A 16,077-nucleotide genomic window follows, 5' to 3' on the forward strand; every position below is an offset into this window, starting at 1 on the left:
AAATTGGGAGGAGTAGCAAACATCCACGAAGATAGAATTAAAATTCAACAAGACCTGAATACTCTGGAGAAGTGGGCAGCTGCGAATAGGATGCAATTCAACAAAGACAAGTGCACAGCATTACATCTGGGCCACAAAAATGGGAAGCACAAATACTGGATGGGGGATACACTTCTTGTCAGTAGTATATGTGAAAGGGATCTTGGGGTAAGAGTGGACTGTAAACTAAATATGAGCAGTCAGTGTGATGAGGTGGCAAAAAAGGCTAATTCAATCTTGGGTTGTATCAAAGGGGCCATAGCACTGAAATTGCAGGTCATAGCCCCTCTCTATACTGCCTTGGTCAGGCTGTACCTGGAGTATTGTGTGCCGTTCTGGAGGACTCACTTCAAAAAGGATGTGGACAAAATCGAGAGGTTGCAGATTAAAGCGACAAGGATGATCAGGGGTCTGGAGACTGAGCCCTATGAGAAAAGGCTGAGGGCCTTGGGAATGTTTAGTTTGGAGAAGAGGAGATTGAGGGGGGGCATGATTACTCTCTTTAAATATTTGAAAGGCTGTCATTTGGAGGAAGGCAAGGCGCTGTTCCAGTTGGCAGCAGAGGGTAGGACCCAAAGCAATGGGCTTAAATTACATGCACAAAGGTACTGGCTGGACATTAGAGCCGAAACAGACGAGACAAGTTCCCTCAATTCAACCTGGGTTGAATTGCCTCAAGGTTTGACGCGAAATGTAGGCATTTCTCCTTCCTGTCGCTCAGAGGAGGAGGGGGGAGGAGGAGGCGTCCTCTCGTGCGGCCGCCACCGTTCCCAAGCGCGACTGACTCGAGGAGCCTGGAAAGTGGTGGGGGGATGCTCTTAGGCTGGGGCACGGCGGCGGTGGCGCTCTTGCTGCTGCTGCTCGCCACCGCCGCCGCCTCTCTCGCCGCTGGAGAAGGAAGCCGAGAGGAAGGAGGACGAGAGGAAGAGGCTGGGGCGGGGTGGGCAGGGGCGGCTGTAGCAAGAGCGCCGCCGCCGCCACACCCCAGCCTAAGAGCATCCCCCCGCCACTTTCCAGGCTCCTCGAGTCCCTCGCACTTGGGAATGGCGGCGGCCGGGTGAGAGGAGCCCTCCTCCTCCTCTGAGCGACGGGAAAGAGAAATGTCTACATTTCCCGTCAAACCTTGAGGCAATTCAACCCAGGTTGAATTGCCAGGTTGAATTGAGGGAACTCGTCTCATCTGTTTCGGCTCTTAGGAAGAACTTTTTCATGGTCAGAGTAGTTCAAAAGTGGAATCAGCTGCCTAGGGAGGTGGTGAGCTCCCCCTCACTGGCAGTTTTCAAGAAGAGGCTGGATGAATATTTTTCAGAGATGCTTTAGGCTGATCCTGCACTGGGCAGGGGTTGGACTAGATGGTCTGTATGGCCCCTTCCAACTCTTATGATTCTATATGGATCTAGTAGCTCCTTAAAGATCAAATAGATTTCCAGGGCATGAGCTTTCGAGAGTTGTATCTGACAAAGGGAGATGTATCTGATGAAGGAAGCTTTGACTCTCGAAAGCTCATACTCTGGAAATCTAGTTGGTCTTTAAGGTGCTACTGGACCCATATCTTGCTCAGTCAATGAAGAAAGCTTTTCCCAGCTTTTTTGAGATCGCCAGATTTGTGGCGACTGTCTATGCTTTCCACAAGGGTAGGAGTGAGATTTATTTTATCAGTTTACTTAATTTATATCCCAGCTTCCTCCCCAATGGGGACCCCAAGTGACTTACAACTTTCTAACAACATCATTTGATTTATATACTGCCCTTCAGGACAACTTAACAGCCACTCAGAGCAGTTTACAAAGTGTGTTATTATTATCCTTACAACAATCACTCTGTGAGGTGGGTGGAGCTGAGAGAGCTCCAAGAGTGCTGTGACTGATCCAAGGTCACCCAGCTGGCTTCAAGTGGAGGAGTGGAGAATCAATCCCGGTTCTCCAGATTAGAGTCCTGCCACTCTTAACCACTACACCAAACTGGCTCTCTTCTTCATTTCATTCTCACAATAACTCTGTGAGGTAGGTTAAGCTGGAAGTGAGTGATGGACCCAAGGTCACCCAGCAAGCTCCCATGGCAGAGTGGGGATTCAAAGTTGGACCTCCCAGATCCTAGGCCAATGGTCTACCTTAAGGCCTCTTCCGAGGTTAAACTGATGTGACACATTGCATCCTGGAGTGGTGATTACAGATCCCAACTTTCTGTGAGGGGTTAGGGTTAGGGGGGGCCATCCTTGCTCTGTTTTCCAGGTGCAAATGACTTTTACAGATGTCATGAGCATAGTATACAGAAGCAAACTCAAAACCCAGCATACAAATCCAGGAACACCCCAAAATGAAGCCTGCTGAGGTCTCTCTGTTTTGTCTGTTATTAATTTCAGCATATAGTCTCTTTGTTGTTGTAAGCTTTTGAGTCCCTTCAGGGAGAAAGGTGGGATACAAGTACTTAATTAAATAAGCAAAGAAGAATCTGTCTTTTGGGGCAACTCTCACATGGGATGGAGGCTCTCACACACCGGGACATAGGATCAGATCAGTGCTCATGGTCTAAAAAAGGAAAGCTAACTAATAGAGAAAGAATTAACAGAACTTCCACAAGAAATCTGGAAACTTTTAAGATTACCCTAGCTACCCATTAAATAACCATCATAAGGGTAAGTTTTAAACCAAGGGTGAGTGGATACATGTCACATATTTTATTTCCCTTTGCTCGTTTTACTTAATCATTGTGCAACAGTATGCTTTTTTCTTTTTGTAACCAATGACTATGTATACAATAAAGATAACTTGTTTGTTTTGTAACCCATAGTCATTGGTTACAAAAAGATAACTTGATTTCATTATCAGAAGCTCCTGATTGCATCTACTCCCTCCTCCCCTCCTCCTATATATCTGATCAGTTTCTTCTTACCCTCCATACATCTGACGAAGAGAACTGTGATTCTCGAAAGCTTATGCTACAGTAAAGTTGGTTAGTCTTAAAGGTGCTACTGGACTCTTTTCTATTTTGCTACTACAGACTAACACGACTAACTCCTCTGGATCTATCATTTTTTCTTGAGACCTCAGCCAGCCGAGTCAATTTCACATCCTCCCCTTGGTAAAAGTAGTTGTTTACAGGGTCTGTTTCACCACTTGTTTGAAGTCCTCACTGAGGAATAATCCAAAGCAAATTCATGGGACTATGAGAAATAGAATGATCCAATGAAGCCTCAATTCAAACCCATTACATGTTGGCAAAATCAGTCCCAGGGCAGGAATAATAAAAGATCTGCTCCACAAGATGGCTGTGTTGATAAAAGACACAAGCATTTCAGAGCACTCTGAATGCTCAGCCGAATCCTCTCTCTCCCATTTTGCTAGTCTTCTACTGATTTTTGATGCAGCTGACTTGCAAGCCATAGGTCAGGGGTGCAGCACATGCTTTGCATTCAGAAAGTCCCTGATTCATTTCCAGGCATCTCTAGTTCTAGAATACTTGCTACCAGTGCAGAGAGCCCCAACCATGAGGCCCCAACCATGAGGATAAAATACATCCCAGGTGTTTTCTTGTCATGTGTATGGCAGCCTATATAATGCACTCTGGAAAGCTTTGATCATTTGCTAGAATGAGAATGTAAATCTGAAGTCCTCATGTTGTGTAATAAAGGTGTGTTAATCATTCCAGAATCGTAGCAACCTTGGAGAACAGTGGCCCATCCTTCTTCAAGTTCTCTAAACACAGAGCAGCTACCACACTAGCACTTTCACTCTCACAGCAGGGGCCAAATCACACTTAATACAACACTGCTCACAACCCAGCACCTGGTGTTCCATATCATGTTAAGAGCTGTTCCAGAATGCTTCCTCATTTGGAATAGTCAATGTAGTCTGCCACAAGCTATGACTGTAACAACAGTTAATATTTTATTGTTATTGCTCTCTTTAAGGCAATAACCATGGAATTCTGGGGAAAGGAATTCTGATTTAACCCTAAGCATGACAATGTGTTCCGACTTCACTGAGTGGTTGTGATATCCTTGAAGAAGAAATCTCCCCACCTGGAAATCAACATGAGATTTTAAAGAATCTGCTCCTTAAAAAGATGTCTTCTCAAAATACATATAAAGTGCTTGATTCCTCAATAAACCAACACAGCTAGAGCTTTTTGTCCTCTTGTTGCTATACTTTGTGGCACAACAGCTAGCCCTCTCACTCCATTTTTGAGGTAAACATGAAGGAGGCACAAGTGAAGGAACCACAGCTGATTATGGCTAGAGGATAAACAGGCCTTTGCACCCTGCTTGAGGGTTTGTTTCTTCATTGAGCATGTTTCCTCCAAAGAACTCAGGGTAGCATACATCATTCTCTGCACTTCCATTTTATCCTCACGTGAAGTAGGTTAGGTTGACTAGCCCAAGGTCACCTAGCAAGTTGCATGGCAGAGTGAAGATCTGATCCAGTATCTTCCAGATCCTGGACTGACACACCAACCGCTAGGCACTGGGCTAGCTGCTGTTTGGAACAGAATTCTGGACTGGAAGAAGCAGTCCTCTCCAGGGTTAGCAGCACATTCAGATCACAGCATACAGGTGATCAGCCAATTCAGGGTTGGCAGTACAGCCAAGACCCACTGACTTCCACTCACATCACCCAAAACCAGACCAAACCATAAGAGGAAAAAAATCATATTGTTTCCTGCCCTGTTTGGACTCTCACAGTGTTTTGGACACCACACGAGTTCATGTGTGGCATCTAAACCATACAGGTTTCCCTGGTGCAAACTGTCCACCTCCTCCCTCTGCATCATGCTGTTGTTGCCAAAGCCCAGAATGGAACAGGGGAGGGTTGAAAGGAAGACCCTCCTGCTACACTCCTTCTCTAGAGAATTAGGCCCACAGCCAGAAGCTTTTTCTTCCAGGAGCAAATGGATCCAGTCAAGGATCCAATGAGATATAACAAAGCAGGGCACTCATATTTATAAACCATGTAGTAAGAAATGTTTCAGGTTTTTATTGTATGTGCTTATCCAAAATATTTACCATATATTTACCATCCCCTTTTCTCCAATGAGCTCAGGTCAGCTTACATGGATTGCCCCTCCTCTGTCTCACTACCTTAACCTTTGGCGTGTCATTAGGCTGGCAGCAGCTGGCCCAGGGTCATTCAGTGAGTCTTGTGGCTGAGTGGAATGCAATTCTGGGTCTCTCCCACTTCTAGATCAAGCCACTAAGCACTATACTGGCTTTCTGCTTTCATATACTCGATGCTTATGTAGAGAGAGCAATAGCTTGTTCTCACAGAAGACAGGAAAAAAACTAAACCAGTCCGTATGTATGCACAGTGCAGTCAAGTTGTAGACAACTTATGATGACACCTGCTGGGATTTTCAAGGCAAGAGACAAATAGAGGAGGTTTGCCATTGCCTGCCTCTGCATAGCAACCCTGGATTTCTTCGGTGGTCTCCCATTGAAGTACTAACCAGCATTGGTCCTGCTTGGCTTCTGACATCTGATGAGATCTGGCTAGCTTGGGCCATCCAATGTTGGCGAGCTGGCAAGCAACACATACATGAAATCTGTTTGCAGCAGTTACAGTGTAAACCATCCACATAGACCTTGGAGTGAATACAATGGTGCTTATCTGCACGATGCCTCATTAGCCCCATTCCCCAGTGAATGCACATACAATTCATGTACAGCATACGCTTGGCTTTTCCCTATGTGTGCATTGAGTAATGTTCAAGTTTCATTCAACGTATGTACAGCTGAAGGTGAGATTTAAACCCTGCATTTATCCAGGCACTAGTCCCCAGATTCTTTTGTAAAATTAAGGTTTTGTGGCTCTTTCTTATTTACATGTTCACTGTCACATGTGAACAGGCCCATTACTAAAACAAGAGGCTGTGGCCTTTTTCCCCTTTGAGAATATAAAAAGAACTCCCCTACTGGATCAAACCAGTGGTCTGCACAGCCAGATGAAGCTTTAAAGCTCACTCCTTGTTTTGTTCTGTCGCTGCTGAGAGATCGTCAGGGCCTGTGGCTGAAGCAGGTCCTTCTCTAGCAGCTCCCCAGCTGTTATAGGGCTGCCAACCTCCAGGTGGTGGCTGGAGATCTCCCGGAATTACAAGTGGTCTCCAGGCCAAAGAGATCAGTTCCCCTGGAGAAAACCGCTGCGTTGGACGGTGCACTCCATGGCATTATCCCCTGCTGAGACCCCTCCTCAAATCCTGCTCTTTCCAGGCTTCACCCCCAAATCTCCAGGAATTTATCAACCTGCAGCTTGCAACCCTACGTGCTGGGCAGGCTAAGCTTGCTGCTGCCCACTGCACAAGGCCGGCTCCCTGCAGCCACTAGGGCTCTGCCTCGGCTTCGGAAGTAACAATCAGACCCTCCTCTGTCCCGGGCACCTTCAGTCCCCTTCAGCGCCGCAGAGCAAGAGCCGGGCAGGTCACGTGCCCCTGCATCTACCCTCCCTCCTGGGCGGGGCTCCTGAGGAGGCGAAGGAGGCGCTCGCGCTGCCTCAATGGCGGCCTCGACCACCGCCGTCTTCCCACCGGCGCTTTCCCTGCCCGGCGCCCCCGGGACGGGCGCTGGAGCCGCGTCGGCTCGAAGTAAGAAGCGCCCCTCAAGCCCGGGCAACGGCAGCGCCGCCAAGAAGAGGCGGACGGCAGCCCCGAGCGGAGGCGTCGCGGGACTCGGCTCTCAGGTAGGCGCCCAGGGTGGCTGCGCGCCTGCGCTGGGGGAAGGGGCGGGCCAAGCACCAGCCCCTGTGGGGAAGCGCGCGCATGCGTGCTGAGGAGCGGTCCTCCGTTCCCCTCAGCCTCGAGCAAGGGCCTGAAAAAGCCTCGAGGCGGGTTCGGTTCTCAGGCGCTGTCTTTAGGAAGCCCGCGGGGCTTAATGGGCTAGAGTCTCTCGGCAAGAAAAGTTCTGCGAGGCGGGGGTCCTCCTAGCGTGTCACGTCTGAATGGCCGGCTCTTTCGCGACGCAGCCTACAGGACGCTTTTCACAACACTACTGTGGGAGTCAAGCTCTGCGTTCGGGATGTTGCCAACCTACAGGTGGTGGATGCAGATCTCCCGGAATTTCAGTTGATCTCCAGGTGACAAAGATCAATTCCCCTGGAGAAAATGGCTACCTTGGAAGATAGACTCTATGCCGTTATACCCCACTGAGGCTCCTTCCCTTCCCAAACCCTACTCTCTCCAGGCTCCACCTCCAAATTCTCCAGGAATTTCCCTACCCAGAGCTGGCAACCCTAGCTTCGCGTTCAAACGTTGCAGCCGGTGTGTGGTTTATAAGGCGCCCGGGCAGCATTTGAAGGGTCATGGGATACTCCTTAAACTAAGTAAAGAGTCCACTAGCACCAAGTTTATTGTAGCGTAAGTTTTTGAGAAGGGTTCTCGAAACTAATATGGCTAACTCCTCTGGATCCTTAAACTAAGAGAGATCAAGATGGGCAGCCATGTTAGTCTGTCTGTAGCAGTAGAAAAGAGCAAGAGTTGCACCTCTAAGGCTTACAAAAATAGTGGTAGGGTAGGAGCTTTTGTGGTATCTGAAGAAGTGAGCTGTGGCTCACAAAAGCTCCTATTCTGCCACAAATTTTGTAAGCCTTAGAGGTGCTACAGGACTCTTGCCTTGTCTACTGCTCTTTGAACTAAGAGTGCTGAAGCAAGAAGTTTTAATTTATTGGTTATTGTTGCTGAGCTTCTGAAATCGCATATAAACTGGTGGGCTCCGGTCTTAGCAAATCTGTTCTCATACATAGATGCCTCAGCTCAATTTCCTAAGGATTGGGGCTTGGCCACAATTGTTCCCATATTTAAAAAGGGTAACCCCTCTGATCCGTCAAATTATAGGCCAATTAGTCTTTTGAATGTGATCTGTAAGTTATACACGAAACATCTCTGTTTAAAACTGTGTGAATGGTTAGACCAACATAATCTACTCGAGATTGAACAGGCCGGTTTTACACCTGGTCGCTCCACTATTGACCACTGCTTGGTGTTAGATTATTTTATTTATAAATATGTGAAACGCTGGAAGAAGACACTGTATGGGGCCTTTGTGGATCTCAAGGCAGCCTTTGATTCTGTGTCTAGGGGAAGGCTCTGGGTTAAATTGGCTGACTTGAGCATCAATAAAAGGCTATTATTTTTATTAATTAAGTTACATGAAAATAATAGCCTTTAGATAAGACTTACACAGGACGGCAGACTCTCAAAAAGAATTCCAGTCCAAAAAGGGGTCAGACAAGGTTGTCTACTGGCCCCGTTCCTATTTAACATCTATGTCAATTCTCTAATCACATGCTTTCATACAACGGACACTCATGCCCCTGTGTTCTCTAGTGGCAGAAAAGTTCCAATTTTAATGTATGCTGATGATGCTGTTCTTTTATCTCAGACCAAAGTTGGCTTGAAGCGAGCTTTAGAAAAATTTAATGATCAATGTAACATTGAATTGTTAACAATTAATTTCTCTAAAACCAAAATTGTTCGTTTTGGCAGCTCATTTAGGAAATATATCTGGAATATGAAAGGAAATGTCATAGATCAAATTAAGAACTTTCAGTATTTAGGCATAACTTTTTCCTATAATGCCAAATTCTCAGCACATCTGACCTCATCAGCCACTTCAGCAGAGAGAAGTGCAAATGCCATCCTTAAATTGTTTAGAAGAAAAGGCGCTGGCTTTCTCCCTATGGCCTTAAAAACTTACCAGGCAAAATCTTTGGCCCAACTTTTGTATGGCTCACAAATTGGACTCTCTGCCAATCTTAAGATTCTTGAAACAGTCCAATCAAAATTTCTTAGATCTCTATTTGGTGCTCCCAAGAGTACATCTAATGTAATACTTAGACAAGAGGCAGGATTACCCAGAGTTGAATTAAAAGTATGGGAACAGGCAATATTCCTCTGGCTGAAAATTCATTATAATCCAAAGGGAATGATAACTCATCTCCTAGCTGCGAACCCTTATCCACCTTGGTTCACACAAATCTTTAACAATATCAAGCAAATTGGCCTAAATCCTGAAGATCTTTTTAATGGAACCCTGAATATGGCAAAAACAGCTATTACTCAGAGGCTTCTTGATATTGAACTTCAAAATGAAGAAGCTTTACTTCCCAAGAACTTCAGGTGCTTAAAATCTTGGCCTAATTTTTCAGCCGCCCCATATTTATCCAGTATTACCCATGAGTCCTACAGATGGGCATTTTCTAGAGCCCGGTTTGAGGCATTGCCTTCAGCTGTATTGTACGGCAAATTCTGGCAGATACCAATGCATGAGCGCTTATGTCCATGCATGGACAATATGGTGGAATCGGTTACTCACATACTTTTATTCTGTGAATTTTATTGTGAAGAACGGTCTCGCCTCATACTACCTCTTTTGTCTAAATTTATCCCTTTGCAATCCTATTTGGAATTTAGACCAGAAGTTCTGCGCAAATTTCTTTTAGAAGATTCTCAGAGCTCAGTAACCTATGCTGTGGCCAAATTCTGCTCTTTAGCTATCAGAAAACGTAAACTTCTCTTAGTGAAAAAAACATTATAATTTTTTTTCTATTTTCATTATTGTTATTCCATTTTCACCCTTATCCCTTTATGCCTGTGGTTTTCCTGTATTGATTTATTGCTTGTAATCGTATTGTTTTATATTGCTGGCTTTTGCTGTAATAAATTGGATTTGGATTTGTTATTGTTTATAGCCTGCCTTTCCCACTGAGACTCAAGGTGGATTATGCAGTTCAGGTCAATGCGGGGCATCCAATAAACAATGTAATGAGAGAAGGATTGCGGAAATTTAAAGCAAATGAAAATCCTGCCCTCGATAACCTAGGCTGGTCATATCTCAGAAGCTAAGCAGGGTCATCTTTGGTTAGTAATTGGATGGGAGACATCCAAGGAAGATGAGGGTCTCTATGCAGAGCCAGACAATGGCAAACGATCTCTGCTAGTCTTTTGTCTGGATGACCCCAGCAGGACTTGATAGCACTTTCCACCACCACTAAAAATCTGAAACAAAACATAAGTATTCATATTGCATATTAAACAATGAATAAATTACATAATAAGATAGCACATGCAGCACCAGATAATATGTACTGTGTATAGTAGTATAATTCACAGTCTTTTCTTGTTAAATCTTGAATAAATCCATTATAATAAAGCACTATTGCCTTTGTCAAAATGCACTCCTGAATAATTCCATTTTGCATCGTTTGCAAATATGGATTTTGCGATGTCTTGTACAGAAGGAGCAACATGTTATTACCAGTCTTGAGTGTTATCTGTTGTTATAGTTATCTGGCTGCACATGAAATTAAGTAACTTTTGAACGAAATATTGGATACACAGTTAATCTCCTGAGAAAAGCAGGAGAATAAATGTGACTGTTTTATATGCAGGTGCTTTGATGAAGTATAATGCATACAGTCTTCAGACATTTTATTTTTCATCTCCCTGCCTAGAGCTGTAAAGTTTCTGGAAATTTTGAAGTCATGGGAGAGGGGGTGGACATTTTTGGAGAAAATGGAGATACAGCAGTAAAATTAATTTAGGGCTTACAAGACAGTAAATATTGTTGATTTAAAATGTATCCTTTATAACTTGGTATATAAAATTGCAATATTTGACATTTTATGGAATTTAAAAGTTCTAAATGCCTGCACTTTCTACAAACAAAATTGCAGATATACTCAATACTTTAGGGAGAACTGCAAGCTGGTGAACTCTATGCTACCTTAGCACATGTATCTTAATTTTTCCTGTCTCAAAACTAGAAAAAAATTGGAAAAACTAAACACAATGTTTGTGGTAAATAACATAAAATACATTATTTGGTCAAAAAAGGGTCACACATTCACAATAAAACTAATAGTTTACTTCAATGTGTAGTTAAAATTCATAATATAAAGGCGTTGAACTATTCAGTAGTTTATTAGCAGCATACACATATTATTTTAATTATGTACAAAATTAGTTACATTTAAATAAAAGTATCAGCGCTTCAGATCCCTAATCAGAGCCTTCATTTTCATGCAGCTCTTTGGAAAACTTGAGGTTTGCACAATATTTCAGATTTCCCAATATTTCAGATTTCCCCCCTGGACCTTCATATTTCTATCCTTCATATATCCAGGGCTTTTTTTCTGGGAAAAGAGGTGGTGGAACTCAGTGGGTTGCCAGCACAGGGGGCAACTCCTGGTGGGAGGTGGTGCCGCTGGTACCACGTGTGCATGCACAGAGTGCACGCACACTTCCAGGACTGTGCAATGAAATCACTTTGGGTCAGCTGGAACAAGGGGGGAGTTTTTTAAAGTTTAAATCGCTCGTGGAAAAAATGGTCACATGGCCAGTGGCCACACCCCCTGATCTCCAGACAGAGGGGAGTTTAGATTGCCCTCCATGCTGCTGGAGAAGTGTGGAGGGCAATCTAAACTCCTCTCTGTCTGGAGATCAGGGGGTGGGGCCACCAGCCATGTGACCATTTTCAAGAGGTGCCGGAACTCCGTTCCACCGTGTTCCGGCTGAAAAAAAGCCCTGCATATATCTATCCAATACCTATGTCTCCCGGGATCTCTTCACATTCTTGAAAGGGCAGTCAAAAGTTTCTCTTGGGGGCGGGGCGTCGTGACTGTGCATGCCAGACACGTGAAGTTCAGGCTCCTGACTCAAACTCCCGACTGATTTAAGCAGCTTTTAACCCGAGCTCTTCATAGCAGATCATGGCCAAAACAGGAGGTAATAAAAATAAGGCTTCAGAATTGACCGTACAAACGGTTAAAACCTTTTTCTCACCATCTGAATCAAAGAATGGGGCTGAGATGGAGCTGCATGCTGCAACCAAGATGGCCGCCCTCCTGCCAGTCGGAAGGCAGATGACAAAGAAATCCGGGTACTGGAAGCCCATATTAATCTCAAACTAGATCAACTTGAGGAGAAATTTGCTAATTGGATGGAAAAGTTGCTTAAGCCTATGAATGAGCAGCTAACCCTCATTAATGAAACTTTTCAGCAAGTTACTAAAACAGCTGACTCAGCGTTAGACCTCAGTCTGTCCTTGCAAAAAGACGCGCGCATAATGCAAGCAAATGAATGCTGGCTGAAAAATAAAATGGATCTAGAGAATAAAATAAAATACAATAATTTGAAATTCCGTGGATTTACAGAGTCAGAAGAAGGCACAGCAGATTTAACTGTGTTCTTATCAGGCTGGCTTGCTCATGAGCTGCAGTTGGAGAAGGGGGTGGCACCAACCATATTGTCTGCTTACAGGCTGGGTTCCCCTCGAAATCTGAGAGCAAATGCTAACAGAGACATTATTGTCCGCTTTTTGGATTCCCGTACCAAAGAAAAAATCATTCAAGAAGCAAGGAAAAGAGGCACGTTTTCTTTTCAAGGGAAAAAAATACAAGTCTTCCAGGACCTGTCGAATGAAACGCTGCTGCATAGGAAAGAGCTTAAGCCTGTCACCTCAACGCTAACTGAAGCGATTATCAGATACAAGTGGGTGTCATCGACTAAGCTACAGGTCACACATCAAGGCAGAGTTCTTCATGCAGTGGATATAGTCTCTGGCCTGAAACTTCTCACTGATTTGAACTTGCCAACCCAAGATTTGATCGTCAACCCGCCAGAAAACATCTCGGCTCAAAACCTTCCCACTCAAGAGAGATGGATCACGATCCCCACGAAATCATCTTCTTGAGCTAGAGATTGTTCACCAATGTCTCCTGTTTGGCTCGGCTTTTGATGCGAAGTGCTTGCAAGGAATAAGGGGGGTGGGGGAGGGGGGGAAGGAAAAGAGGGGGGAAATTTTGGCTTGTTTCTTTTTTGTCTGACAACTGACTGTTCTCTTCTGTCGCTACCCTTATCTTTTTTCTTTCTTTCTCTCGCTGCCCTTCACCCTTTCATCTCCAGCTATTGTTTCATCTTTTTTTGCCAATCTGCGGGGGGTGGGGGGAGTGGGAGTTACCTGTTTTTCCCAAATTTCTTAGGGACCTCCAGATATAGGGAGGTAAAGATTTCTTTTCTCCCTATTAGTTGTACAGGAAATTTCTTTCTGTGCTTCTGGAGGGGTTAGCTCTTTGGTTCCAAGGAGCTATAGTTTAGGTTAGTTATGTCTAAGTTGTTACTGGTTGGGGGGTGTTTTGGGTTAATTGGTACTGTTAATGTTTTCCCCTGGAAGGTGTGGTCATTCTTAGCTTCCTATGGTAAGCCGTGCAAGGTAAAGGAAGAAGCAATTCTTCATTCTAGAGCTGTATTTCTTTTGTCTGAGTTTATTACTTGTACTCTGCATCAGCTTAGCCTCTTCACAATGTTAAGTCATGACAGGGGAAATTAAATTGTTACTTTCAACTGTAGAGGCTTAAATAACCCCATTAAGCTCAAATGTGTTTCCACAGCTTTAGCACAGCAGAATGCAGATACATTATTTTTACAGGAGACCCATTATAAAAAGGAAATGCCTCAGATACTGAAATCGAATAGATTTAATTTGCAGTTCCAAGCTCCCGGCTCCTCAAACGCAAGGGGGGGGTTGCAATTGTATTTTCGAAAAATACCAAATTTCAATGGGTAGACTCTGAAGTGGACCCTAGAGGAAGGTTCATATTTATCAAAGGGAACCTGGAGGGGACAAGGGTAACCCTAGCTTTGATTTATGCGCCTAATGATAAGCAACTTGATTTTTTGTATGAAACCTTTTCCAACCTATGTATGTTTGCTGAAGGTGAGATTCTGATTGGGGGGGACTTTAATTGTATAGCTGATTTAAATCTGGATTGGTCCCAGAGGGATGGGAGACGTTGCAAGAAAATACCGTGTCAACTGAAACTACAAATGTTGTTCGATAAATTTGCTGTTAAGGATGTCTGGCGAGCTCACCATGGAGTAGAGAAAGATTTTACTTATTTTTCAGCCCGGCATCAAGTTCATACCAGAATCGATTTTATTCTGCCCTCCAGTAAACTTTATCAAAATTTAATTTCTTCTAATATTGGGAGTAAAATCTGGTCGGACCATGCCTGGGTGGAAAATCACTTGAATTTAGACGATAAAACAAGAAACTCATTGGCTATTAAATAAATCCCTTTTATTAAACCCATCTATACATAAAGAAATAGAGAAAATACTTGAAAATTATTTTAAAGAGAACGTTGCAGGGGAGGTCTCCCAGGCAACAATTTGGGATGCTATGAAGGCAGTGGTCAGAGGGAAAATCATCTCAGTAGCCTCCTTCTACAAGAAAGAAAGAGAGAAATTCAGATTGGACATTTTAAGCAAAATCCAAGCACTAGAAATTAAGCATAAAAAATTAATAATAAAAAAGTTTACAAATAACTTCTGCTTGAAAGAAAGAAGTTGGAATCTCTAGAGTCCTCTAAAATCAAGAAGAACTTACTTTTCTTAAAACAGAAATTTTGGCACAGAGGTCCTGGAACACTTCGCTTGCTTGCTTGGAAAGTGAGAAAAAAGATCTCAGCCCACCAAATTAATCTGATTAAAAAAGGAAATAAGGATTATACTTCCAATAACAAGGAAATATTGGGAGTATTTTACAACTTCTACTCTAAGTTCTATAGAACCACAAACCCTTTTATATCTGATATTGACAACTTCTTAGTATCCTGCCCCTCCCTAAAAAGTCTTAGGCCAGCGCATAGGGAATTCTTGGAGTCGCCCATTTCTCTCCAAGAAATCACAGAGATTATCAAGAATCGTAAACTTAACAAAACTAGTTTTCCTACTGAATTTTATAAAAGCTTCACACATAGCTAAGCAGAACCACTCAGGCTGATTTGCAATGCAATTCTTACCCAGGGCATCTTCCCTCAGTCATGGAATGAAGCCTCGGTCATTGTGATCCCCAAAAAAGGTAAAGATGTCACCCCCCATCATCCTATCGTCCGATTTCTTTGCTGAATCAGGATACTAAAATCTTTACAGCTATATTGGGCAACAGATTAAACAAAATCATTAATCATTACGTTCACCCCGACCAAACCGGCTTCATTCCACACAGAAACATGGCAGACAATGTGCGTAAATCTCTTAATATAACCAATCATTGCATTACCTATCAAATGGAGGCTCTCTTGTTGTCACTTGATGCAGAAAAAGCATTTGACAGCTTGGAAACTAATTATCTTCTGAGACTCCTGTCAAACATAGGTTTTGGCCAAACTTTTATACGATCAATCAGCTTACTTTATGCCAACCCTACGGCCTGGTTAAAAATAAATGGTATAAATTTAAAGGATATTAAACTTACAAGAGGGACCAGGCAGGGCTGCCCCTTGTCACCACTACTGTTCGCCCTTGCCATAGAACCTCTGGCGGAATCCATAAGACAATCAGCTGAGATCAAAGGCATTAGAATAAAAAGTCCTGAATTTAAATTTTCTCTCTTTGCTGATGATATGGTTCTGTATATCTCTCACCCTTCTGCTTCATTACCTCCCTTGGAAGACAAGTTACATACCTTTGGTCAACTATCAGGTCTTAAAATTAATAAATCTGAAATTTACCCTATTAATTTAGCCCCAGACACACAAGCTCAGATAGCCTCCAATTATGAATACCAATGGATCAGCAAGAACTGGGTCTATTTAGGAATCACAATCCCTGTCAACCTAGCAAATTTAAAGGAATCTAATTTTAAAACCCTAGAACTCAAAGATATAGGTGAATTTAAAGAATGGAGCAAGTTGACTTTATCCTGGGCTGAAAGAGTACAACTGGTCAAAACCATGATTTTACCACTTTTCTTATTTAATTTTCGTATACTGCCTATTAATCTCACTGATCAAGATATCCAAAAGTGGCAAACTCTTATAAATAAATTTATTTGGGCTAATAAACGTCCTAGACTTAATTTTTCAACCATGAAACGTTCAACCAAAAAGGGTGGCTTGGCTATTCCAGACCTAAAATGTTATTATATGGCAGCACAGCTAGCAAACATAGTGCTTCTTTTGCATTCCTCAGATAGTTCAGACTGGACATATGCTGAAACTGCACATCTTCTTCCCCATGATATAAAGGATATAATTTGGACAGACCCTAAAC

The 16,077-nt window shown here is 43.4% G+C and overlaps 1 protein-coding gene across 4 annotated transcripts in view; it reads left to right on the forward strand.

Moving 5' to 3' along the window:
* The first annotated feature begins 6,486 nt into the window (after positions 1-6,486).
* The window catches only part of INO80C (INO80 complex subunit C), a 70,504-nt gene continuing 60,913 nt past the window's right edge, over positions 6,487-16,077 (forward strand). For 3 of the 4 annotated variants that reach the window (XM_054991535.1, XM_054991533.1, XM_054991536.1), the window contains exon 1: positions 6,487-6,707. In XM_054991535.1, coding sequence (XP_054847510.1) covers positions 6,525-6,707 — 183 coding nt within the window. In that variant the 5' untranslated portion in view covers positions 6,487-6,524. Of the gene's footprint in view, positions 6,708-6,814; positions 7,101-16,077 lie in introns of those variants that run through there. The other variant, XM_054991534.1, reaches the window with a different exon arrangement.

Source organism: Eublepharis macularius, chromosome 11 (assembly GCF_028583425.1).
Source record: "Eublepharis macularius isolate TG4126 chromosome 11, MPM_Emac_v1.0, whole genome shotgun sequence".
Lineage (NCBI taxonomy): Eukaryota > Metazoa > Chordata > Lepidosauria > Squamata > Eublepharidae > Eublepharis > Eublepharis macularius.